Genomic DNA, 27200 nt, shown 5'->3' with positions numbered 1-27200 from the left:
TCTTGTGTTCCAAGTATGGTACAGAAGCATCAAGTTCACAGACACATGGGGTCTAATGTGAAGTGGGACAGTGAGTCTCTCAGTGGTAAGTGGTGTGGACTACTCACCGATGACAGGAATTGCCTCCCCAATGACTTTGCACTACTTAAGACCCCAGGACCCTTGTGATGTGTACGTCAATGTGTATGCCTGTGTGTGTTGGATGAATATGGGGCTGAATGGCAAGAATGACTGCATTAGTTGGACTCTCAAAGAATGTGATTAAGAATTGCAAATATATATTTCCTGAAAACCTGAGTTTTTGGCCTGAAAGTTAAACCCATTATACAAGCACCATACAAATGTGTGCTAATCTATCTGAAGCAAAAGGGGGAAGTATTAGTATTATTCAGAGGAAGTGGCAACCATTTAGGAACTGGAGGCCAACTCAGGTAAAGACCTAGCAAGGTCAAACAACCTTGGGAAGCTCAGGAAGCTAATCCTTACTATAGAGGCAAAGGCAGCAAGGAGCACATAGCCAGTCTCTTCAGCTCTGTGCTTCATTATGCTACTACACATAACATCATTCATCTCTTGGTAGAGGGTCCAGGCTCCCATTTATGCTTTTAAAAATAATTTATTGAATTCCTACTAGAAGCAAGTCTTTGTGCAGAATTTTGTGGAAGACACAGATATGACACAGTCTAGGGGTTTTTCACAGGAATATGAGAGAATTACAAGAGTGTATGTGATTTCAAAAAAGAAGGACGTTGGAGAGAGATCCCTGGAAATACTTATTTAAACTTTTTGAAACAGGAAGAGAAAAGCAGAGAAGCCAATAAAGGTGATTAAGATCGCAGAAAGAAAGGATGGTTAACAACTCCAACTGTACTCAAGAGATCATGGAGAAAGAAGACTGAAAAAATGTAGTTAGGCTTGGAGGATGGAGGGTAACTGATGACTTCTCATCACACAATTTCCTTTGACCTAGGATGAAATTGTATGTCACAAGGGTTGAGAAATTAGAAGTAGTGGGTGCAGGCATATGGAAGGGAGCGAAATCTTCACTCAGTATATTACCGTCTATCGTACTTTCTATTATGACACCTGCATCTCTGCCCTCCCCTGACTCCTACTTTTCTGTCTCTAGGTATGTTTCCTTCTCTCTCTGTATACCACATTCTGTACTCATTGTCACATTCTACCTCATTAATAATTGAATAAACTTAGAGTATATATCCTCAACATAGATTTGGAAGAGAGGGGTAGATTAAGTGATTGGAAACAGCAAAAGAGGGGAATAGTAGTATTGATTTTTATTCCTCACTGACTCTTTTGGTTCTTGAACCCTTAGAGAGCCCACATAAACTCCTTTCTGGTTGCCTTACTGAGCCCTTATAATAGACAAAGGAGGCGGCAAGAAATATTAGCACCATAGAAAAGTAGGTCCTTAATTATTAAGCTGTAGAATGAATTGATGATCATAAATTGAAGCACTAATATTGATAACAAAGAGTTTAAATGTAAATTATTCCTTCACCCCCAGAAAGTTCTAATATAGTGTTAATATTTGTTGTCATTTTATTTTAATTAAGGACAAATCCTTTGCGTGTTCTGCATGCGCTTCATTTTCTGGTGAGTGAGTAAGGTTGCAACCAGACTTAAGAACATAGGTTGGAAGAGACTATATTGTTTTTTCCCTAGTTTAGTTCCATAATTGTGAGCAATGTGGTATTTGGGTACATTCTGCATGTTAGTCTGAGTCTTCAGATTGCTGTTGATCTTTTGGATAAGATGAGGCAGAAGTTAAAGATGGGTCTTCTTTGTATGAAGTTGAGCAAATCGAAACATTTTGTTGCACATCTTTCTCTGAATCTATATTGGACAAAGAGGCGAAATCCGTGTCTTGTACTGAGCTTTGGCAGGAGGAAAAATGAAAATCTGGCTTTGCGTCTTCTGCTTGCAGGTCACTTGGGTTTTGGCACTGACTTTTCATGTCCCCTGGTTTGATGTCTCTTGTTTGCATAGTGTCTATTTGCATATATTCTTCTTGGCTACTTGTGGATTGAAAGTCTTGTTGGTCCTTCTCTTGACACTGATTGTTTTGAAACAGAAAGTCTGGTAATTGCGAATCTAGATGATGTCGAGTTAAGGCATGCAGAGTTTGGGCTTCTTGGAATAGAGCTTTCTGCCTTAGGGATTCTTTCTCTAATAGATCTTGGACTTGCCAGGCTTGGGATCCCCAATTTAGGGAATGCTGCATTTCAAATTGCCATTCTTGTGCTTTCCAATCTTTGTTTCTACAGCCTTGGGATTGTTGGCTTAAAGACTGCCAGCCTTGGGTTTTCCAGTCTGGAGATTGCTTTCTTGGGGATTGCCAGTCTTGGTATTCCTGGATTTCGGATTGCCAATCTTGGCACAGCTGCTTTGGGGATTTCTCCTGTTGGACCTGCTGATCTTCATCTTGCTGGTGTTGGGTTTGTTTCTTGGAGGATTTCTCTTTAACAGCCTGTTGATCTTTATCTTGTCCACTTTTGGTTTGTTCCTTTGGGGATCTCTCCTGTTGGTCTTCACTTTGCATATTTTGAGATTGTTGCTTTAGGGATTGCTCCCCTTGAGCCAGCTGGTCTTCAGCTGGCTGATCTGGGGCTGGCTGTGTGGTTTGCTTAGCATGGACTTGCTTATCTATAGAATGCCTCTTTAGGGATAGGCAACATATGATGTGCTTGTCTAGGGATTTAGTCTTTGAGGATTGATGATCTTGGGTTTGTAGGTTTAAAGATTTATGCTTTGGAGATTGCATGCCTTTGCCTTGGCAGCCTAAGGAATGCTCCTTTGGGGATTTCTTGCCTTGGAGTTCCTTCACAGGTTTCCATTCTTGGGTCAGAAACATGACTTCTGATTGAATGCTTTGATATAATACTTGTTTAAATTGCTGGTCTTGAGGTTGGATGTTTTGTAGTTGAAGATCTGGGGATTTCTCATTGTGTTGTATACTAGGGGACTGTGCAGGATGGAATGCTGGGGCTTTAAATAGCACGGCTTGTGCTGGAAAAACTTGTACTTGGGAAAGCATATCTTGGGGAGGCATGTCTTGACATGGTATATTTTGGGAAAGCATGTCTTGGGATGACGTGTATTGAGATGACATGTCTAGGGATTGTGTATCTTGGGATGGCATGTCCTGGGATTGCTTGTCTTGGGATGGTATGTCTTGGGATGGCATGTCTTCAGATGTCAGGCTATGAGACTGTGTGACATGGGATGTTGGGGCTTCAGATAGCAGGGCTTGTACTCGCAGAGTTTTGGCTGGCAGAGCTTGGGATGGCAAGTCTTGGGTTGGTAACATTTGAAGTTGTTTTACATAATGGGATGGAAAAACTTTGACTGGTAAATCTTGGGCCTGTAGCAATTGGGTTTGCATTTCTGGGGGTCGTATCATAGCAGATTTTAGGTCTTCATCAGTGAATTTTTCAGCGTACACAATATTTTCTGAGGGCCTTTTCTCTAATATGGGAGGCAAAGGTTTCGGCTCAACTTCTTCCTCATATAGTTTTAAAGGTGGAGGGATACTTTTTTGTGGTTCATCTGGCACAAATACAGATGTGTAATTACTATTGCTGCCTCTCCTCTCTAACTGTTGTAAGGCTAAAGGATTGCTTAAGACTTTTAACTTGAAGAAAGTATAGCCTCCAAAGAAAAAAGGTTGTATGTTTGTTACTGAATTCTCACTAGAAGACTCTTCTTGAAGCTCAAATTGTATTACAGCATTTTCTTCTGGGACAGAGAATTCACTCTCTTGAGTAACATCCGAAGGGAAGAAAAACACAATCTGTAAAACCAAGGGGCAGGAGAAGCATTAATATAACAGAATCATCTTTGATGTTCTTTTATTCTTGTATTCTCAAATTATTTTTCATCTCCACCTTAAGACAGTAGATAGGAAATAACATCTACAAGAGGAGTCAGAAAACATACCAGTACTGCCTTTAACATTGGTTTTATTTTGGACAAGTCATCACCTTCAATTATTGACTAGGGGAATTTGATTAAGATTGTCTGAAATATTCTTCCCATATTTAATATTTTAAAGCTTCTAAGACATTTTAAATCATCTACTCAATATTCAGGTATTCAAGTTTATAATGATTTATTGATTACCCACTAGATGAACTAGATGCTGGAAATCAAAGATAAGTATATGTGGGTTTTGCCCATAAGGTGTTCCAACTATAGGTAGACCAAGATCTAAATAGATAACAATACAGTTTAGCAAGTGCTATTATAGAAATTGGTGTTTTATGGGAATGTATGACTTAATTCTGAGAGAGCCAGGAAATGCTTCATAGAAGAGGAGATATTTGATCTATTCTTGCTTGACGGCAAAAAGATACGATGAAGAAAGATAAGAGTCAAAATCCAGGTAGAGGAAAAAGTGGGTGCAAACACACAAGGTTGTTGCATAGTGTGATGCAACTTAGTGTGATGGCAGAAGGTAAGCAATTAGATTTTGTCAGATGGCATGCTAGGTGCTATAAAATGAATGTGGTGTCCTTCCAAATTCATATGTTGAAACCTAATCTCCAATGTGATGGTATTTAGAGGTAGAATCTTTGGGAGGTGATTAGATCACGAGAGTAGAGCCTTCATAAATGGGATTAGTGCCCTTATAAACAGGACCCCAAAGAGCTCCCTTGCCCCTTCCTCCATGCGAGGACACAGTGAGAAGACCTCCATCTCTGAACTCAGCAGACTCTGAATCTGCTAGCACCCTGATCTTGGACGTCTCAGCTTCTAGAATGGTGAGAAATAAATTTTTGATTTTTAAGCCACTCAGTCTTTGGTATAGCAGCCCACAGACTAAGACTAAAATTAACACCAAGAAGTGGGAGTGTTGCTATAACAAATACCTAAAAATGTAGACGTAGATTTAAACTGAGTAATAGGTAGAAGCTGGAAGAGTTTTGAGGCGTGTGTTAGAAAAACCTTTACATTTCTGTGAATGGACCATTAAGGATGATTCTGGTGAGAGCACAGAAAGAAAAAGGAGAGCTGTAGAGAAAGCCTCAATCTTCTTAGATAACACCTAAGTAATTCTGAACAAAATGTTGGTAGAAATATGGATGATAAAGGTCATTCTGGTGAGGTCTCAGACAGAAATGAGGAACATGTTATTGGAGAATGGAGGAAAAGTGATCTTGGCTATAAAACTGGCAAAGAACTTGACTGGATTGTGTTTGTGTTCTAGTGTTTTGTGGGAGGTAGAATTTGCAAGAAACGAAATTTAGCTGAAACTACTTCTAAGCAAAGTGTTGAAGCTGACACTTTGAAGCTGTCCTCCTGACAGCTTATGGTAATATGTGAGAAGAGAGAAATGATGTAAAGATGAAATTGCTAAGCAAAGAAGAATCAGGACTTAAAGGTTTGGATAATTCTCAGTCTATCCATGTTGCAAAAGATGAGACTCCGAAGAGTATGACCCAGTGACTGGTTTGATAAGGAGATTGGCATGGATCAGCCATCTCAACAGTAGGCAGAAGATGTTCTCCAAGACAATGGAAGAATGACTCCGATGACCATTCAGAGATCATCAGGGCTGCCACTCCCAGTACAGGCCCAGAATGCAAAGGACCTGGAAGAAGAATGGTTTCAAAGGATGAGACTGACTCTCTGATTGAGGCAGAGCCAGGAGGTCCCCATCCAGTGCCTCAGGGGTAGACCTGCTGCAGACAGCTGCTGCATGAGCACAGGCATGGAAGTGTGACTGTCTTTACCTAGATTTCAAAAGACAGAGCCACCAGACAGAGCCGCGGGCTTGGGACCCCAACCCAGCAGGCATGGGAGCCCTGCCCAGGAAAGTCACAGGGCCCAGGCAGAGAGCTGCTGCAGAGGCAGAGCCCAGGCTAAGAGGGCCTTCCTGTTGAGTTCTTGGGGTGGTGTCACTACTCCAGTGCGCTTGGAAGTTAGAGCATGGAGCCAAAGAGGGTTATTCTTGTGCCTTAAGGTTCAAGTTGTTTACCCTGTTGGGTCTTGGACTTACTTGGGAACTGTCCTTTCTTTCCTATTTCTCCTTTTTGGAATGGGCATGTCTATCCCCTGCCTGTCCCATCATTGTAGTTTGGAAGTTTAGTTTCATAACATGTTTGGTTTCAGAGGTTCACAGCTACAGGGAATTTGCCTCAAAATGAATTATACCTTGAGTCTCACCCATCTCTGATTTAGATGAGACTTTGGACTTAAAGTTGATGCTGAAACAAGAATTTTGGGGCTATTGGAATGGAAAGAGTATATTTTTCATGTGAGAAGGACATTAATTGGGGAGGGCAGGGTAGATTGAATGTGTTCCCCCCTAAATTCATATGTTGAAGCTTAATCCTCAATGTGCTTGTATTTGGAGGTGGCTGTCTATGAACCAGGAAGCAGGCTCTCACCAGACCCCGAATTTACTGGTGCCTTGATCTGGGGCTTTCCAGCCTCCAGAACTCTGAGAAATAAATGTTTGTTGTTTAAGCACCCTGAGTCTATGGTATTTTTGTTACAGCAGTCTGAATGGACTAAGATACTAGGTCAGGAAATTTTAGCTTTCCTTTACAGGCAAGTAAAATCTATTAGAGTTTTTTTTAAACAGCTAAGTGATAGCATCTGATACAACCTTTAGTCAATGCTTCCTATTCTTCATAGTTGTTTTTGAGAGGAGTTGTCATTACAGACCAATCTGCTGATCTCTGAGGTCATTCATAGAGTCAGAATAGCTGCTTGGCTATTTGAGGAAATGAGCCAAACTCTGAGTGATTAAATGACCTAATTATGGTTACCACTTGATTGATGGCAGGCCTAAAATGAGAATCTCCACATTCTTTTACACTACACATTGTCATTCCCTACTTTTCTAATTTGGTTCTGCATCTGTACTTTATCCCTGTTGGAACGCTATTTATGTGAGGATAAATGGTACTTTAGGGGATTTCTGCATTTTTACTCATCCCCAAACTTTTGTTTCATTTGAATTGTAATTTATTCATTCATTAAAAGAGAGGTCTGAAGGCATGAATTATAATTTCTCTAACTTTATCCAATTCTTAAGTGCTATTATTTTAAATTTACTCATCCCTAATGATAACTGAGTGATTACCAGGTGCTAGGCAAGGTTCAAAGTCATCTCAAGTAATCGTTATAACATCCCTATGAGGTTATTATCCTTGTTTTACAACTGAGAGAAGTAAAGGTCGGAGATGTTAAGTAACCTGACCAGTGTCCTAGAGCTCTTACCTTGTGAAGCTAAAATTCATGCATTGCTGTTGAATTCTAGGTCCTGAGTTTTTCTCCCTAATCTGATCTAATCTCTAATCTGTGTTTCCTTATAATAACCACTTCAATTACACCTTACTCTAGGGCTGTTATGACGGAAGTCATATGAAACAATGCTTTCAGGCATAGGAGTTGGCATAGAGAAGTTGCTCAGTAAATATTAAGAGTTCACGTTCCCTTTTCTCTTCTTGAGATCAGGGTGCATATTACAGAGTATCTTTGAATCCTCTGTTGTACTTTGCACGTTGCTGTGCTATTAAAAAGTCCTATCCCTGGAATAAAATTGAATGGTTATTCAGTATGAGTAATTTATTGTTTTAATTTAATTTTTTAAAAGATTTTATTTTTACTTCTTCTCCCCAAAGTCCCCCAGTACATAGTTATATATATTTTCAGTTGTGGGTCCTTCTAATTATGGCATGTGGGATGCCACCTCAGCATGGCTTGATGAGCAGTGCTAGGTCCACTCCCAGGATCCGAATATGTGAAACCCTGTGCTGCCGAAGCAGAACACACGAACTTAACCACTCAGCCATGGGGCCAGCCCCTGAGTAATTTATTTCAATGTTGCTGCTAAAGAGCTTCCCACAGAGTTTTATACTCTTCTGCAGTTGTATCACGAAAAGAGCAATACACCAGATACTTGGGCTTAGATAATATAATAAAAATGTAAGCATGAGATGAAAAATTACAAAAGTTGATACCAATCCATGATAAAAAAAAAATACCTTTCTGCAAACTACGATAAATTTAGTCTACGAAAACCCTATAGGTAACATCACATTTAGGGGTAAAATATAAAACTTTTTCACTCTAAGGTCATGAAGGAGGAAAGGTTGGGTATGCTCGGCACTTTTTTTTTTAAGCATTGTACTGGAGTCTCTACACAGTGCAATAAGTTGAGAAAAATAAGAAATAAAGTTTGTGAATAAAAATATATTTACTAGTAGGGGCCAGCCTGTTGGTGTAGTGGTTATATTCATATACTCCACTTCAGTACTCCAGGGTTTGCCAGTTTGGGCCCTAGGGGTGGACCTACATACCCACTCATCAAACCATGCTATGGTGGCATCCCACTTACAAAATAGAGGAAGATTGGCACAGATGTTAGCTCAGGGCCAGTCTTCCTCACCAAAAAAAAAAAAACAGTATTTACTGGTAAAATAATTATCTACCTAGAAAATGACAGGAAATCTGTAAAAAAGATACTAGAATTAATAAGTTTAGTAAGGTCATGTATACCAGTATATAAAAATAAAATGAATTTCTATATGCAGGAGTATACATTTGTAAAATGAAATTTTAAAATACCATATATAATAGCAAGAAAAAAACATTGACATACTTAGGGATAAATTTAACAAAATATGCACAAGACATGCACACTGAAATCTACAAAATGGAAGGAGATGTGGACTGTTGGCTGCTAAATTGGTAGGTTATATACTCAATTTTAGCCTTCAGTGTGATAGTGACTACCCATGTCCCCCTCCCAGACCCTGACAGGCAGTTGAGGGATAGCAACCCACTTTCCTGGTATGACTTGCTGGAGCCAGGGTGGGCAATAAGGATCTTTGACTTCCAAATATCAAGTTTCTCTGTTCTATTTGAAGATTCCTGCTTATCACTCCTGTGCAGGTACAGAGGCTGGATGTCATTGTTTCAACCCATACTGGCTGAAGCAGCTTCTGGGGGAAGCTATTCCAACTTCTGTTTGTTGTTTTTGTTTTCTGATATTCAAAAACAACTGTAATATGGAAGAATGTAGAAAACCACTATGCATGCCCCAGGAAAAGATGCAGGCTCATAAAAGAACTGAGAAGACATTAAGCTTTCATCTCAGGCTGTTCTCTGGCACAGAGATGCTCTACAACAATAAACAAACAAACAAACAAACAAAAAACCCCAGCAAACCCTAATGAAGGAGGAGGATCTGATGTCCAGAGTTAACATGTTATGAGATTCAAATGTTCAATTTTTAACAAAATAAGTCAAAAGGTATACAAAGCAACAGGAAAGGATGGCCCATTCAGTGGAACAAAATAAATGAACAGAAAGCGTACCTGAGGAAGTTCAGACTTTGGATTTACTAGACAAAGACTTTAAAATAAGTATATTAACAGTACTAAAAAAGCTAAAGGAAGTCATGGGAAAACAGGAAAATGATGAATGAACTAAGTGAAAGTATCAATAAAGAGAGATAAATTATATAGCAGAACCTAAAAGAATTTCTGGAGCTGAAAAGTACAATAAAATATGCACTAGAGAGGTTCAAAAGCATTTCTGAATATGCAGAAGAAATAAACAATGAACTTGAAGGTAGGACAATTGAAATTAATGAAACTGAGGAACAGAAAGATAAAAGAATTAAGAAAAGTGAACAGAGCCTAAGGGACCTGTGAGATACCAACAAGTAAACCAACATATGCATTGTGGGGATCCAGAAGGAGAAGAGAGAGAGATGGGACAAAAAAGAATAAAGAAATAATGACTGGGGGCTGACCCAGTGGCATAATGTTTAAGTTCAGCATGCTCTGCTTTGGTGGCCTGGGTTTGTGGGTTCAGATCCTAGATGCAGACCTACACCACTCACCAAGCCATGCTGTGGGAGTGACCCACATGCAAAGTAAAGGAAGATGGGCACAGATGTTAGCTCAGGGCCAATCTTCCTCAAACAAAAAGGAGGAGGATTGGTGACAGATGTTAGCTCAGTGCCAATCTTTCTCACCAAAAAAGAAAGAAAGAATAACTGAAAACTTCCCAAATTTGATGAAAAACATTCATCTATAAATCCAAGAAGCTCAATGAATTCCAAGTAGGGTAAACTTAAAGTGACCCACACCAAGGCACATTACAATCAAAATTTGAAAACTAAAGACACAAAATCTTGAAAACAGCAAGAGAGAAGTACCTCGTCACATGCAAAGGACCTTCAGTTTGACTATTAGCCAATTTATCATCAGAAACTTTGAAAGCCAGAAGGCAGTGAAGTTATATATTCAAAGGGCTTACAGAAAGTTCTCTATCTGGAAAATCATCAAAAACAAGGAAGAAACTAAAACATTCCAAGATAAACAAAAGGTGAGAGAGATAGTTATCATTAGACCTGTCCTACAAGAAGTGCTAAAGTGAATCCTTGAAATGAAAGAAGCTAGACAGTAACTTGAAGCTATATGAAGAAATGAAGATCTTTGGTATAGGTAAATACATGGGCAATTATAAAAAGTTAGCTTTTTATTTTCTACATGATTTATAGGACAAATGCATAAAGATAGTTATTAACCTATGTAATTGGGAATTCAATGTATAAAGATTTAACCTGTGACATCAATAACAGAAAGAGGGGGATGGGGCTGTACAGAAGCAGAGCTTTTGTATGCTATTGAACTAAAGTTGGTATAAATTCAAATTCAAATTAGATTGTTATATGTTTAAATGGGTGTTAAATGTAATCCACAGGGTAATTATAAAGAAAATATCTGTAGAATATATGCAAAAGGAAATGAGAATATCAATGTTTCACTACAGAAAACCAACTAAACACAAAAGAAGGCAGTAATGGAGGAAATGAGACACAAAAAGCTATAAGGCGTATAGAAAACAAAGAGGAAAATGGCTGAAGTAAGTTCATGTCTATTAGCATTTACTTTAAATGTAAATGGATTAAACTCTCCAATTGAAAGATAAAGATTGGCTGAATGGATAAAAATACAACAAAAAAAGAACCCAGAGCTAACATCTGGGCCAATCTTCCTCTATTTTGTATGTGGGATGCTGCCACAGCACAGCTTGATGAGGGGTGCATAGGTCCATGCCCGGGATCTGAACTGGCAAACCCTGGGCTACCGAAGCAGAGCACACACACTTAACCACATGCCACTGGGCTGGCCCTGTCCTCCTTCTTTTTTTTAATAGCCATCCCAAGGGATACGAAGCGGTATCTCACTGTGATTTCTCTTTTTTGAGGAAGATTAGCCCTGAGCTAACATCTGCTGCCAATCCTCCTCTTTTTTGCTGAGGAAGACTGCCCCAAGCTAACATCTGTGCCCATCTTCCTCTACTTTATATGTGGGATGCCTGCCACAGCATGGTTTGACAAGCAGCATGCAGGTTGGCACCCAGGATCTGAACTGGCAAACCCTGGGCAGCTGAAGTGGAGCATGCAAACTTAACTGCTGTACCACTGTGCCGGCCCCTCACTGTGATTTTGATTTGCGTATCCTAGCAATTAGTGATGTTGAGCATCTTTTCATGTATCTATTGCCCAATAGTACATCCTTTTTGGAGAAATGTCTATTATAGTCTTTGTCCATTTTTAATTAGGTTGTTTGTTTTTTGTTGTTGTTGAATTGTAGGAGTTCTTTGTGTATTCTGGATATTAATCCCTTATTAGATTATGATTTTCAAATATTTTCTGCCTTTCTGTAGATTGTTTTTCCCTTTCTTGGCAGTATCCTGTGGTGCACAACAGTTCTTAATTTTTATGAGGTCCAATTAATCTATTCTTTTCTTTTGTTTCTGTGCTTTTAGTGTCCTATCCATGAAATCATTGCCAAATCCAATGTCATGAAGATTTCCATCAGTATTTTCTTCTACGTTTTATAGTTTTAGCTTCTGAGTTTAGATATTTGACTTATTTGAGTTAAATTTCACATACGGTATAAGGGAAGGCTCCAACTTCATCCTTATGCATGTGGTTATCCACTTTTCCAGCACCATTTGTTGGGACTGTCCTTTCCCACCCTGAATGATCTTGGCACCCTTGTTGAAAATCAATTGATCATATATGTAAGGGTGTGTTTCTGGGTTCTGTATTCTGTTCCATTGGTTTATATATCTGCCCTTATGCCAATACCATACTGTCTTAGTTACTGTAGCTTTGTAGTAAGTTTCGATGTTGGGATATGTGATTTCTCCAACAATGAGAGACAAAGAGGGGCAGTATATAATGACAAAAGGGACATTCCACAAAGAGGACATAACATGTATGAATATACATGCACTTAACACAGGACCACCAAAGAATATAAAGCAACTATCAACAGACCTAAAGGGAGAAATTGACAGCAACACAATAACAGTAGGGGACTTCAACACCCCACTTACATCAATAGATAGGTCATCCAGGCAGAAAGTCAACAAAGAAATAGTGGATTTAAGTGAAACACTTGAGCAGATGGACTTAATAGATATAGAGAAAGCATTCCATCCAAAAGCAGCAGAATACACTTTCTTCTCAAGTGCACATGAATATTCTCAAAGATAGACCATGTGTTGCAGAAGAAGGTAAGCCTCAATAAATTTAAGAAGATTCAAAGCATATCAAGCAGCTTTTCCAACCATAATGCTATGAAACTAGAAATCAACCACAAGAAAAAGCTGGAAATTCACAAATATGTGGAGACTAAGCAACATACTGCTGAGCAGCCATTAGATCAATGAAGACATCAAAGGAGTAATTTAAAAACATCTGGAGATAAATGAAAATGAAAAGACAACATACCAACTCTTATGGGATGCAGCAAAAGTGGTCATAAGAGGAAAATTCATAGCAATACAGGCTCACCTCAACAAACAAGAAAAATCTCAAATAAGTAGTCATAAACTATGCCTAAAAAAACTAGAAAAAGAACAGCAAAGCCCAAAGTCAGCAGAAAGAGGGAAATAATAAAAATTAGAGCAGAAATAAATGAAATAGTGACTAAAAAACAGTACAGAGGTTCAACGAAACTAAGAGCTGGTTCTTTGAGAAGATAAACAAAATTGACAGACCTTTGGCCAAACTCACTAAGAAAAAAAAGAGAGAAGGCTCAAATAAATAAAATTAGAAGTGAAAAAGGAGAAATTACCACAGCTACTGCAGAAATACAAAGGATTATAAAAGAATACAGTGAAAAATTATGCCAATAATTTGGATAACCTAGAAGAAATGGATAAATTCTTAGACTCATACAACCTCCCAAAACTGAATCAAGAAGAAATAGAGAATCCAAATAGACCAATCACAAGTAAAGAGATTGAAACAGTAATCAAAAACCTCCCCCAAAACAAAAGTCCAGAACCAGATGGCTTCTCTGGAAAATTCTACCACACATTCAAAGAAGACTTAATACCTATCCTTCTTAAACTCTTCCAAAAAATTGAAGAGGAGGGGTGGCTTCCTAACTCATTCTACAAGGCCAACATTACCCTGATATCAAAACAAGACAAGGACAACACAAAAAAGGAAAATTACAGGCCAATATCACTGATGAACATTGATGCAAAAATCCTAGCAAACTGAACAAAATACTAGCAAATAGAATACAACAGTACATTAAAATGATCATACACCATGAACTCAAAAATTAAAGATAGAAATGCCACATGATGTAGCTATCCCACTACCAGGTATTCATCCAAAGAACTTGAAATCAACAATTCAAAGAGTTTTATGCACTCCTATTTTCATTGCAGCATTATTCACAATAGTCAAGACGTGGAAGCAACCCAAGTGTACTTCAACTGATGAATGGATAAAGAAGATGTGGTGTATATACATACAATGAAATACTACTCAGCCATTAAAAAAGACAAAATTGTCCCATTTGCAACATGGATGGACCTTGAGGGTATGATGTGAAGCAAAATAATACAGACAAAGACAAATACTGCACGATTTCATTCATATGTGGAAGATAAACAAACACATGGATAAAGAGAACAGATTAGTGGTTACCAGAGGGGAAGGGGGCTAGGGGTTGGGTGAAAGGGATGGAGGGACACATATGTAGGGTGATGGATAAAAATTAGACTATTGGTGCTGAGTGCAATGCAGTCTATACAGAAACTGATACCTGTACACCTGAAATTTCACAAAGTTGTAAACCATTATTACCTCAATAAAAAGAAAGGAAGAAAAAAATAACAAATGTTGATGAGGTTGTAGAGAAACTGGAACCCTTGTGCACTGCTGGTGGGAATGTAAACTGGTACAGTCACTGTCAAAACAGTTTGGCAGTTTCCCAAAAGGTTAAACATAGAACTACTATCTGACCCAGGAATTAGATTTTTAGGTATATATCCAAAAGAATTGAAAGAAGGTACTCGAACAGATATTTGCACACCAGTGTTCCTAGAAGCATTATTCACAATAGCCAAAAGGTGCAAAAAATCTTTTATGAATGAATAGTAGCCCATTATGTGTATACGCCGCATTTCATCTAATTATTCATCTGTTGATGGACAGATGAATGAATCTGGAAAACATTATGTTTAGTCAAATAAGACAAATACAGATGGATGACTATCATATGATTCCACTTTTATGAATTATCTAGAATAGGCAATAAATAGTAGAAAGTAACAGTAGAGACAAAGTAGAATAGAGGTTACCAGGGACTGAAAAGAGGAGGAAAGGAGAGTTATTGTTTTATGGTACAGAGTTTGTACTGGCATGATGAAAATGTTTGGGGCATAAATAGCGGTGATGGTTACACGTCATTATGAACATATTTAATGCCAGTGAATTGTACACTTGCAATCGGTTAAAATGACAAACAGTGTGTTATATATTTTTTAACACAATAAAAAAGAATTACTCTGAAGCTACAGAAATTAAGACAGTGTGGAACATGTGCAAGGATAGACAAATAGATCAATGGGACAAAATAAAGTGTCCAAAAGAGACCTATAAATAAGAGGTCCCAATGGACTTTCAACAAAGGTGTCAAGGTGATGGGACAATTGCATTTTTGACAAATAGTGTTAGAACAGCTGAATATCTCCATGAGGTGGGGATAGGGCATGAATTTCTAACCTTATCTCACAACTATACATAAAAGTAAACTCAAAATCTATTATAGACCTAAACATAAAATCTAAAACTATAAAAATTCTACAAGAAAATAGAGAGGAAAATCTCCACAATCTTGATGTAGACACAGCTTTGTTAGAACACAAGAAGGACTAACCATAAAGGAAAATAAATCAAATTTGTTATTTGAAAGGAACTATTAAGAAAATGAAAATGCAAGTCAAGGCTGGGAAAACTATTAGCAATACATATATCTCAAAAAAGAACTTATATTAGGAATCAGGTTCTTATAAGTAAATAAGATAAAAAATGCTATAAAAGTTGGCTAACGGTTTGAACAGACATCTCAAAAAAGATATGCAAATGGACAATATACACATTGAGTCTCATTATCATTTATCATCAGGGAAATGCAAATGAAACTACAATGAAATACCACTACATACCCACTAAAATGGCTAAATTATTAATACAACCGACATTCCAAGTGTTGGTGTTTATATTGGAAAAACTGTTACCTCTCATATTGCTGATGAGAATGCACAACGGTATAGCCACTTTGGAGAACTGTTTGGCGTTGTCTTACAAAGTTAAATATCCACTTGCCATATGACCTAGCAATCAAATCCTAGATATGACACTCCAAGAGAATTGAAAACATATGCTCAAACAAAGATGTGAACTCAAATGTTCATGGCAAGTAAATGCCCACCAAGAAGAAAATGGATAAACTGTGGTGTACCCTTACATAAAAGTATCGATGCATGCAACAGCATGGATGAATCTCATATACATGTTGCTGAATGAAAGAAGCCAGATACAAAGAGTACTTATTTATGACTCCATGTATATGAAGTTTGAGAAATTAAAAATTAATCGAAGTGATGAAGACATCAACTGCAAAGAGATCCCAGGGAACCTTTTGGGATGATATAGGCATTCACTGTATCTTGATTGTGATGGTAGCTAAACAGGTGTATGCAATTTGTCAATTCTCCTTGAATGGTACACTTAAAATGGATGCATTTTATTGTTTGTAAATTATGCTTCTATAAAGTTGATGTAAAAAAGAGCCAAAAAACACCCCACCTAACACAGAGCCTGGAACTGGTTTTGGGATTTAGAGAGCCGGCTCTGGAGCCATATTACTTGAGTCACAATCCTGATGTTGGATGATACTAGAGAGATTACTCTTTGAGCCTTAATTCTTTCATATGTAAAATAATGGTGTTTTAATAGTTTTGTTAAGATTGAGTAAGTTGGTCCTAAGTGATTACAACAATGACTGACAGTAAACATTCAGTAAATAAGCTCTAAGGATTATTATAAATAATATTAGTATCACTTAAATATTTTTCTCTCTGCTTCCTCTCTGGTGAGGGAATTGTGTCACACACCATTGTGACCCAGTTATAAGCTCCCCATGTTTCAGTAATATGGTTTCCCATTAAGTCTACTCTTTCATATATTTTGGCCAGGAAATATGGAGCGATGTCTGAACAGAGATGACTGTGGATAGCAGATAGGACAAGAAAAAGCAACACAATTGCATAGTTGTCTCAAAGGGTAGAGTGAGCCTTCAATTTTAAACATGTTCCTCCTTATCCTTCCCAAACTTAGAAGTTTTAGTTCAGTATCTGAGAAGACTGCTCTGTCCACTAATAGGCCAGAGGTCACTTTGGAGTGTCCCAATAGGGATCTGTTTTCATAGCAACTTTGAACGCACCTCATTTGACTTTGTCCAGCACTTGCTCCCAAAAGAGGCGATAGTCACAGAGATACTGAGCTCTGCTATGCTGATGATCAGTAAGACTGACAAAATTCCCTGCAAATAATGAGAATAAATATTTGGCATTTGGAATGAAAGCTGTATCATGTTAAACATATAAGTGAAGGACTGCTTACAGTGTATGATCAAGTAAGGAAAAACCCATATATTAGATGTTTCTGCAGCCATCAGCGATTGGCCAGTTTTCACCTCATGTCTTTCTGGTAAGCCAGAATAATGCCTATAGGGACCAGGCAACCATCCCAAATGAGAGAAACAGTTAGGAGGGGAGACAGTAGAGACTAAAGGTATTGCTAGGATGCATTCGTTACTCAGTTACAGGCAACAGTTGCCATGAGGGAATGTGGGCGCCAGGATGCCTGGTCTTTTTCTTTCCTAAGGAAGCTGTATACCCATACTATGAATTTGAAATTTTCTAGTTGTTATTCAATTGTGTGAACCAAATAAAACATATCTTCAGGCTGGATATAGCCCACACATTGCCATTTTGCATGCTTTGCTTTCAGATAATGTCTAGACTGAGAAGCAGCGTGGAATACATGGTGTCCAAAAGGCTTAGACTCTGGAGACACAAAGAGCTGGGTGCAATTGGGTCCGACGTTACACTTAACCTTGGGCAAGTGACTGAGTCTATCTGAATCTTGGTTTCCCTGCAACACATCCAAAAGGTTGGATATTCTCCATTTATTGGTAAAGCTGAAATGTATAAAGTGCCTGCTGTAAATTTACTGGCTTCAGCTGTTGAACAAGCTAGACCTGGTCTTGATCTTTGTGGAACTTCTGTCATAGTAAGGGAGGCAGATAGTAACAAGTAATTAGGCAATTATTTACTTAACTAAATTGTGATAAGTGCTATGAAAAAATATGGGGAGCTATGTACTACTCTAATGGGAGGTCTGATCAGGTCTGTACTGGAAAAGGTGGAGGTTTGATGAGGAAGGACTTCCTTAAAGAAGTGGTATTTAAACTGAGACTAAAGAATGAGGAGGAGTTAATTGGGTAGACAAAAAAGGGTAGGCACTGGGCTCAGGAACATTTGAAACAAGAAAAAGCTGGTCTATGGTGCTGGGGCGGTGGGTACTTGACACATTAAGGAATTTCAGGAAGTAGCAGGAAAGTGGAGAAAAATAAAGGCCTGGAAAAATGTTGGAAAGGTAGGCAAGATAGGTGCTATAGAGTCTTGAAAGCCTTTTGAGATCTGGTCTTCATTCCGTGTTTAGGAATTGAAGCCATTTTAGGTTTAGGAAGGAAGCCATTGAGTAATGTGCTCAGATATACATATTTAAGTGATCACTCTGGCTTCAGTGTAGACATGGATTGGTCTTTGGGACAGAGGTCAGTTCAAGTGATGTCTCAAGCCCATTGTTCTGGCTTTTTAAAGGTTATTTATGATGTTTAGGTTGCAGCAAGGAATCATGGAGTTATAGAAGGGGGGGAGGGGTGGGTCTCAGAACAGATTCTCCATGATTCTGTGGGCAGAAACTAATCCTGCAATACCCATCCATGCAGGGCAGTAAGTTGACAGCAGAGTTTCATTTATCTGGAGATTTAACCCTTTTAGTATACAATTTCTTCCTGGTATATACTAAAGTACAGTAATGACCTGCTGTCCACCAGGAAAAAGGGTAAGGATTATAATGTTGCATCATATTCTTGGCCCAATTAGGACAGTATTTTATCTCTTATATTGGTTTCTGGCTTTCCCTCGTAATGTTTTATGAGTCTAATTCTAGAATTTATCTCAAAATATATTGTAATGTCCTTAGGCTCATTTTACCAGGTGATTGGGAGAATTAAATAAAATCTCATATCCAGGAATTGACAGCTCTTTTTCCTTTTCTTCTTTATTGAGGGAGACAATTTCCCATGATTGCACTTCACTTCCATCCAAAGAGGTCAAATCTGATTAACATTCTAGGACCAAAGCCTACAAGATGTGGCTGGTAGAAATAGAACGAGACCCCTGGATTTGCTTAGGGACTCAGCATGAAAGGCCTTTTGGAATCATTGACATGCATAAAAATAATGTCACTGAATACTTAAAATTACACTAATAATTATACTTCCTAGTAAAGATACATCTCATCTGCTTTAATGATTAAAACTGCTTTTATATAAATTATCTTCGAAAATTATTAAAATACATTATTAAATGGCTTAACCACTTTCTCCCACTGTATTTTGTTTTGAGTATTGAGTAAACTTTTTAGCTCATTCTGTACCTTGTTAATGCTGAAAGACAAAACTTAATCCAATCCATGTCAATACCAATAGGAATTACTAAAACCCATTGCCTATTTACACTGTGCCAGGTACTTTTTTAATTTAAGTAATCTTCACAACAACCCAGTGAGGCGGGGATTACTATCTTCATTTAGTGACTGAGGAAAACTGAGGCTCAGAAAAAAACAAAATGTTAGGCCAAAGTCACAAGCTTATAAAGGACAAAACCAGGATTCAAGTCCCGACATTATAGCTCCTGAATTGCAGTATGCTTCTCAACAGTCAGTTCAAATGCTGATACGGCTTCAATGATTGGAATCCAAAGTAATGAACTGATGTATCATGATCATAGTTCAGATAAGATTATACAGATTCATCTCACAGAATAAAGCTACTTACATTGAAAAGGATTCTACCTATTACACATAGTCCTTCAACGGAAGGAGTCTGGCAGTAATCATGCTGATGTCTAAAGCTGATAATGGTGAGAATAATGCCAGCAACCGCAACCAAGGAACTGATAACATTCATGGACACGACACCTTGTCCCTGGAAAATAGTTTAAAAAATAACAATGAAATAAATAAAAAGCAAAGCAAACCAAAAATACCTTGTAAGAAAAACTTAGTGCTTTTATCTTTCAGATACCCCTTAGGGATGAAGGGCTCCATCAGGTCAGTAGGCTTGAAAGGCTTGAAAAGTTAAATCCTGCTTTATCTACATCAGAAGACAAACCAAATTTTAGAATAAACCAGGAAGCCGAGAAAGAGGACGGGTAGCGAAGGGGTGCTCTACGGTTAATGCTAAAGAAAATGTTCGGTTTCTCCTAATGCACCATCCTTCATAATCTATAAGCAAAATAGTGTGTTAGAAAATATCTTGGCTTTGTAATTAGACCTGATCTTGAGTCCTAGTGAACTAGGACCTTGTACAAGGCAACTAATCTCTTGGAATCTCAATTTCTACCTTTAAAAATGAGAGTAATATCACCCATTTTAGGCCAGTATCCATTTATTCACGTATTTTAATAAATATTTAGTGTGCACCAACTATGTGTCAGGTACTACATTAGATCCTGGGACACAAAGATAACACAATAGATGAGCTCCTGTCTTCAGGTGACTTACATCCCTTCCCCAGGGGCATTCAAACAGTAACCAACCAAATCACTAACATATTTACAGATGGCAACAAATTTGGACTGGGGTTTAAAGGTTTCCTTTCTCAACTCAGGGTTCCAAAATGGAAGGTGTAAGAAATTCATATTGCCCCATCCAATTCCCTTTACTCATTCCTTTTTATTTTTTGGCATGTATGTCTGACTTCCTTTGAAGGAAAAGGAATGTCTTATTCATACTCTACTCCCAGCACTGCTATTGCTCTTTTAAAGGAAAAACAAACACACAAAAACCCCTCATATCTTAATTTAGTGGATATTTGCTATTTCTTGATTGTAGTATGTCTGTTTTGATGTGAAATGCAATGATGCATTTACACAGCCTGTCCTATCCAGGAGCTTGTGGCTTAGTGTGGCAGGACTTGGAAGCATCCCTATGACTTAATGTTCACCGCAAACACAGGTCTTTACTACAAACAGGCATTTTGGCAGAAAATGCACAGAAGCATACAGATATGCCATCTCTCTCAATTCTCAGTCCTTTGCTCTTTCAAGGCTCTGTTTTGGCTCCCTTAGGACGTTTAGTGGACTAAAATCTCTAAATAAGCCATCCTTCATGTGTATTGTGCTTTGCAGTTTACAAAGAATATGCCCAGCTTTGTTCTCATCTTATTCTCATTACAGTTTTGTGATGTGGGTAGATCACTTGTTATCCTCACATTACAGATAAAGAGGGTCCAGGGATCTAGTGATTGTGAGTAATAATTCCACAGTTGGTGGAAGAGTTGTGATGGAAAGCCACATCTTCAAATGCCTAGTTTAGAGCTCCTGCCACTGTGACATCTGCCATCTGCACAGCACTCAGTGAGTCAGGGGTAGGTCTGCCTTATCCTTAGTATATTCCTCAGCTCTGAAAGGAAATCGATACAGAGAGAACAGCATTTGGGGCTTTATATGCATTGTCTGCATTTATTTCCACAGGGAGAGAGAGATGAGGGCATTCATCCTGTCAGAACTTCCTCAGGGCTAGTAGATATCTCTAGAGGAAATTGGCAGGTGACCATAAAATCAGAGTTAAAATGGCTTTGAAGAAGGCCCACATCTCCAGGGCCTTAAAAGAAAATCAGAGTGGTTAGAAGGGAACACAACACTTAAGTATCTTTTTTATGTAATGTTTTATTAAATTCTCAAAATAACCCTTTGAAGTAGGTACTTTTTCCTTCAGAATGACACAGCAATGAGTGATAGCCTTGATTTGGTCCTAGAATGATCTGACCTCGATGCCAGACTCTTTCTTCCAAACCTTGGGCAGGCCCCAAAGAAAAACGTCTGTTGTTATGAGTGGTGGTGGTGGAGGGTGGGGATCCTGGGATTGGTTTTGGTTAGAGTAGGGTTTCTCAACCTTGGCACTATAGGCATTTGGGGCTTGATCATTATTTTTTCTTATAGGAGACTGTCCTGTGTATGCATTTTAGGATGTTTAGAAGCATCCTTGGCCTCTACCCACTAGATGACAGTAACACCCTCACCCACCCACCCAGTTGTGACAACGAAAAATGTCTTCAGACATTGTCAAATATTCAGGGGGGAGGAATTATTCTCAGTTAAGAACCATTGAGTTAGAGGAATATAGAATGGTTTCCAACAAGCGACTCTTTCAGTTTACTTGACTAGGGAAATAAAAACCAGTGGAATGACGTAAGCCTAATGGTTGCATTAACAAATATGAATAACCTGAACTTCAAATTTGAGGTGTAAAGATTTTCCTGTGAGATCTTTTATTCCTGAACACTTTATACACAAAGATGATACAAAGCAAGTAGAAGATTTTAAATGACATAGAAGTCACAGAAGTGACTTACCAGAAATTTTTCTTTGTTGTTGATTCCTGTGAGGTATCCTGTAATAATAAACTTTGAAGAAGAAAAGAGATAAAAGTCAACAGGTGACGTGTTTGACCACCTTACAAGATAATTTCCTTTGGAGAATATATGGTAGTCTATTTGTCTCTGAATCTCCCAAACCATCTAGTCTTTCCACCTGAGCATCTGTGAGAAGAGTAGGCACTGATTATAAGAAGAAATACTGTGCTGTACGTACTCAGCACTGAACAAGACCTCTTAGCCGGGGTCAGCTGGGATAGGCAGGCCCCTCTTTAAGGTCTAAATGGTACCACCCAGATATTTGGCCCAGTTGGGCTCCAAAAAGAGGGATAATCCTGGGATCTGGACCTGGAAGAGGGAAGGGTGAGTTGTGTTCTGAGCAGACTGAGGGAGACCTTCTCAAGGTAGAAATTTCTAAAGGCTGATACGGGGGCTGGAATCTAGTATAGTTATCTCAGCCAATTCTTCATCTGGAACATAAAGAGCCTAGTACCACCCAAGGAACCCTGGGTACCCCAAGTGGAGCCCCTCACTGTTTTTTAATGTTTTTGGTATGGGAACCTCTCCTGTGGGAATTGGTGTTGGACTTTGAGGGCATCTGCTTCTTGGTGTCCAAGGACCTCAAGGTGACATGCAGTGATCAGAGAGTTACCTTTGATACCTCCCTCCACTTCACTTCCCACACTGGATTCCCATTGGATTAGTTCTACCTCCAAGTCACTCTCAAAACTGTCCATCCATCTCTATCTCCACTGCCACTCAGCTAGTTCAGGGCACCATCTTTCCTTCCCTGGATTCTTGCAGCCTCCTCCCAACTGATTCTCTAAGGTTTGCTGTTATCATCCTTGAATTCATTTCTCACTCAGAAAACACAATTATATTTTAAAGATAAGTCTTCAAATGTCACTAGCCTCTTTAAAGATTATCAGTAGTTTCCTCTTGCTCCTATATTAATGTCCCACATACTTAATATCACAAGGGCTGGCACGATCTGATTCCAGCCTAGCTTTTTTACTTCATTTTGTGCCACTATGACAGTCTCATTGGTCTTCTTTCTGTTGCTCTTTCCCACATTAAGCCCTTGGCTCATGTTTTATCTTTGCCAGGGAATGCGTTCTCTCCACGTCACCAATGAACACCTACGTGCAAAGCACTTCCCTGACGTCCCAGGCCAGGTGAGTCCTCCATTAGACCTTCAGATGGCACCTGGAACTCCTCTCTTAGAGTTCCTAGCACAAGTGCACTAAACTACCCATGGAGTTATTTTCACTTTTTCCTTTCTAGCCTCCCTATTAGATAGCAAACCTCATCTAATTCCGAGAAGAGCAATTCACCACTTCTCTCAGAAATGGCCTTGTTTACCAGTATTCTCAACACCTAGAACACTACTGAAGATATAGTACACGCTCAGTAAATATCTTCTCAGTGGAGAATGGAGTTTTAAAAAGCAGTATGCCAGAACCTCATTAGAATTCTGCATGCAGATCACACAAAGTCACACTGGGAAAATTCTGTTGTGAAATGGGGAAGTGAGGCGTTGGTCCGCTAGATGTTCTACAGTGTGGCGTGTATAGTTTGAAAATCACATTCAATATTATTTATATTTGGAAGATGAAAAGACTACCAGTTGTTTTTGAAATGCGGATTATAGAAAAGGAATGGAATATTTATGTTTATCAAGAGAGCAGGGTTTTTAACAGTGACAGTAGTCTCATTTATTCATTAGTTTGTCCACTTGCTCATTGAGTGATTCCTTCCTTCATGCCTACTATGCATTAAGCATGATTCTAGGTTCTGAGAATATAACAGCAGCCAAAACAGACAATATTCTTGCCCTCTTGGGAGTTTGTGTTCTAGCAGGGGAAGGTTTAATGAGTCTACCCTTAAATATTATGGCACAAGATAAAGAACCAAGACTGTGGGAATTCAATGGAAACAACACTCTGCTAAGAATTATATTTATTGTTCTACTATTGACCAGATAAGTGACACTCATAAAATTGTCTCTGGAGATGATAAGGGAGTTGAACCATAATAATCATCTTCAAAATTATCCTTGAGATGTGAGAGTCTGTGATTCTATGAGTGCTAGCTGGGTATGTTTAAATTATCACCTACTCTCAAACTCAGTTTCCTTCTTTGCAAAGGAGAAAGTAGGATGTTTACTCATCTAATATCCCAGACTGGTAGTAAATGACCTACTGTACATACAAGGGCATTGTAAACTTTAAACACCATATACCTAAGAGTAGTTATTACTACTTATAGTTATTACTGTGATGATGATGGTGCAATGACCAAATGGGGACACTTCTCTCGCCATAGAAGGAACTGGCTATCTGATCTCCTTGGGGATCATATTCACAGAATTCATTATCTGAAGACTTGAGGCAGTTTAAATCAATCCTTATGGTAATTTCTCAAAAGCTCCTAAGTGACAGTACTCACAATAAATGCTCCCCAGAATGGATATCCAGTGAGGAAAACAAGGGGAAATCTCTGGGAGAAATAGAGGTAATTAAATGCAAATATACTTCCAATGCACGCAATGATCAGGGCAAACAGGATCTGGATAGCCTGTGAGGAGAGAAATGGGTACATGAGGTCACAAGTGCCCCAGCTTCTTTGGACTGTCTCAGGTCCCTTGGGCATCCCTCTGTGTTTATGTCACACTTCCCTCCATCTGAATGCCTTTCTCTTCCGTTTACCAACCACTCTCAGACTTTCAAGAGGCCCAGTGTCTCTGTCCTCATTGCAGTTACCTGGGTCCTTCAGGTTCAAATCCTTTACTCTCGGCCTTCACTACTTAACGATGTCCCCTGGTATTACCAATTTATCTTGTATCAGACATATTTGAATATACATCTGACTCTACCCATGGACTGCTGGCTTCCTGAGGACAGAGACTACAAACTATTCACCTTTACGTCTTTTTTTCCATTCTGTAGCATCAGCATCCTATTATCCTCATCTCCTGACACACATACATTTTGCGCATTCAATATAAGCTTTTGGAATTGAGGCTCAGCCCAGTTCTCCAAAAGTTTATGGTGTTCACTGGTCTACAGCATAGAAGCTGGGGTGAGGTTATGTGTCATCTCCTCTCCATCCAGGGGCCTGACTAGAGCTGAGGGTAACCCAGTGTGCTCATCAGCCCATTAGAATTCTGCAGGGAGAGGAACACGATGGCGGTCCTGCAGGGTCAGTGGCTCTTCACAGGGCAGCCCTTCTCCTCTATCACTCTGGATTTTTTCTCCAGATCACACCTCTGTGGCACTGCACCTCAAGTAGTGATTTTACTCTTATACTAAGGATGGAGCTGTGTACACAGCTCCCCTATAGGTACGTTTAAGACTGAAATTTTTTGTGTGTGAATATCCACATTGTGGCTCACTGTGGAGATTTGAATATTATTTTCAAAGAACTCCAATGCCTGTAACAGCACAAAGCGGAAGTTTAACCTCTCTTCTTACGGCTTTTAGCTCCAAGGAAGGTGCCACCACACCCTGAGGTCGCCGCCTCAATAAGAAATCTGGAAAAATTACACCAGTAATTTTCATTTGAACACCAGTGCTAACTCTTCATGAAACAGCCCTAGGATTTCCTCGGGGTTAGGGGAGCTACTAATTACAGTTAAATATTCTATTCCTCAGAGTTAAGTAAGTTCTCAGAAGCATTTCTGAGACATGAGGCAAACTGTGCATGTTTCTAAACAGAACTTTTATTTTCTTGTTTATCAAAATCTAGGAAAATGGTATTATTGGCTACATATTGGCTTGTCTACTGATGATCCAATTACTTGTACAAGCAAATGACTTAGAAGTACTTACGATTAATCAAAAATACATTGTAGATGAAAGGTGAGGGGAAAAAGGGGATCAACCTACTTCCTGAAAAGCATCTCTGTCGACATACATGAGGAAATAACTTCTATCCTCCCTTCCAAGAAGACTTACAGATGGGAGAGGACTTACCCCCAAGACTTTTGGCTCTCCTTTCAGGAAATCCAGCAGAGAAGTATGAGGTCCATAGGGAAACGCAGTCAATATAGTTTCATTTGGTTGTATAGTGATGATGGGGGTCGATCTTTTGACCTCAGATGGTGACTCCATGGTTCAATGGCAAAACTCTATTGAAAGAACTAGTGAGAGAACATTGCAGCCAAAATCATGGTCTTCCATCAGTCTCACATGGAGTCCTTAGCAATGAGCCCTGAGCGATTACTCTACTCAGTCCTAGAACCATAGAATCACAGTCATTGAGTCATAGAGTCTTAGAATTCTAAAGCATATCCAGCCCCCTGTCTTCCTGGTGAAGGATCCAGTTATCCAGAAGACTTACTTTCTTGTCAGTTTGTCTATAAACAATTGGTAAACACAAAATAAAGAGATGTTATAAATAAACACAAATGCCAGTACCTATGTTTATGAGATGTAAAGGAACTAAAACTTATGAATATCCACAATGCTCCAGGCACCGCAGAAGATGCTTTGTTATAAGATGTATTAACATTCTTCCAACAATTGTACAGTGCTGAAACTGAGCTACAGAGAGGTTAAGTTGCCCAAGGTCACTTGCGAAGAGACAAGGGAAGGAGTCAAACTCCATTTGTCTGTCTCCAAAATCTGTGTTGTTTCTATTCAACCATGCTTCCATCCTCTTTTGAAAAGAGTTTCCCACTTTTCGTTGATGAATTCTCTCACTTGCTGTTTAACCATATTGCTTTGTATTATAACAATCAGTAGTTAAGAAGGTATAGCATCAGATGTAGCGGCCACTTTGACAGGGCATGTTGTATCTTTCAGAAAGACAAGTAAAACTAATTCTACTCAAGGCCTTCTTGGTTTAAACTATACTAATACAATTAAGACAACACAAAGTGCCTTTTGGAATTTTGCTTTCCACGCTCATCCTTTATATTCCTACATCTGTTATGAATTTAACTATTAAATCATAAAAGCAAATGGTTTCACAAAACCAAAAAAATACATGCAAATATATAGTATTTCCTGGTTTGTGGCAACCATGGGTGCCAAGGTTTCTCAACCTTGGCACTGTAGGTGTTTTAGGCCTGACGATTCTTGGCTGTAGGAAGTTGTTCCGTGC

The 27200-nt window shown here is 38.8% G+C and overlaps 1 protein-coding gene across 4 annotated transcripts; it reads right to left on the bottom strand.

Annotated features, from left to right (window-relative positions):
• Positions 1-1689: 1689 nt before the first annotated feature.
• MS4A14 (membrane spanning 4-domains A14) lies at positions 1690-26206 on the bottom strand. Of its 4 annotated transcripts, XM_014861792.3 has the most exons (6): positions 26069-26206; positions 24543-24671; positions 22074-22124; positions 19494-19643; positions 16809-16907; positions 1690-3811 (listed from the first exon to the last, which is right to left on the bottom strand). In XM_014861792.3, exons 1-6 carry the CDS (start codon positions 26204-26206, stop codon positions 1733-1735), a joined length of 2646 nt encoding a protein of 881 aa, XP_014717278.3. In that variant the 3' UTR covers positions 1690-1732. The 4 variants fall into 4 exon arrangements, with proteins under 4 accessions (XP_014717278.3, XP_070343355.1, XP_070343354.1 ...); XM_070487254.1 differs by lacking the exon at positions 16809-16907; XM_070487253.1 differs by lacking the exon at positions 22074-22124.
• Between the last annotated feature and the right edge of the window lie 994 nt (positions 26207-27200).

Source organism: Equus asinus, chromosome 17 (assembly GCF_041296235.1).
Source record: "Equus asinus isolate D_3611 breed Donkey chromosome 17, EquAss-T2T_v2, whole genome shotgun sequence".
In the NCBI taxonomy this organism is placed as follows: Eukaryota; Metazoa; Chordata; class Mammalia; order Perissodactyla; family Equidae; genus Equus; species Equus asinus.
This window is presented reverse-complemented; position numbering and strand designations above follow the sequence as displayed.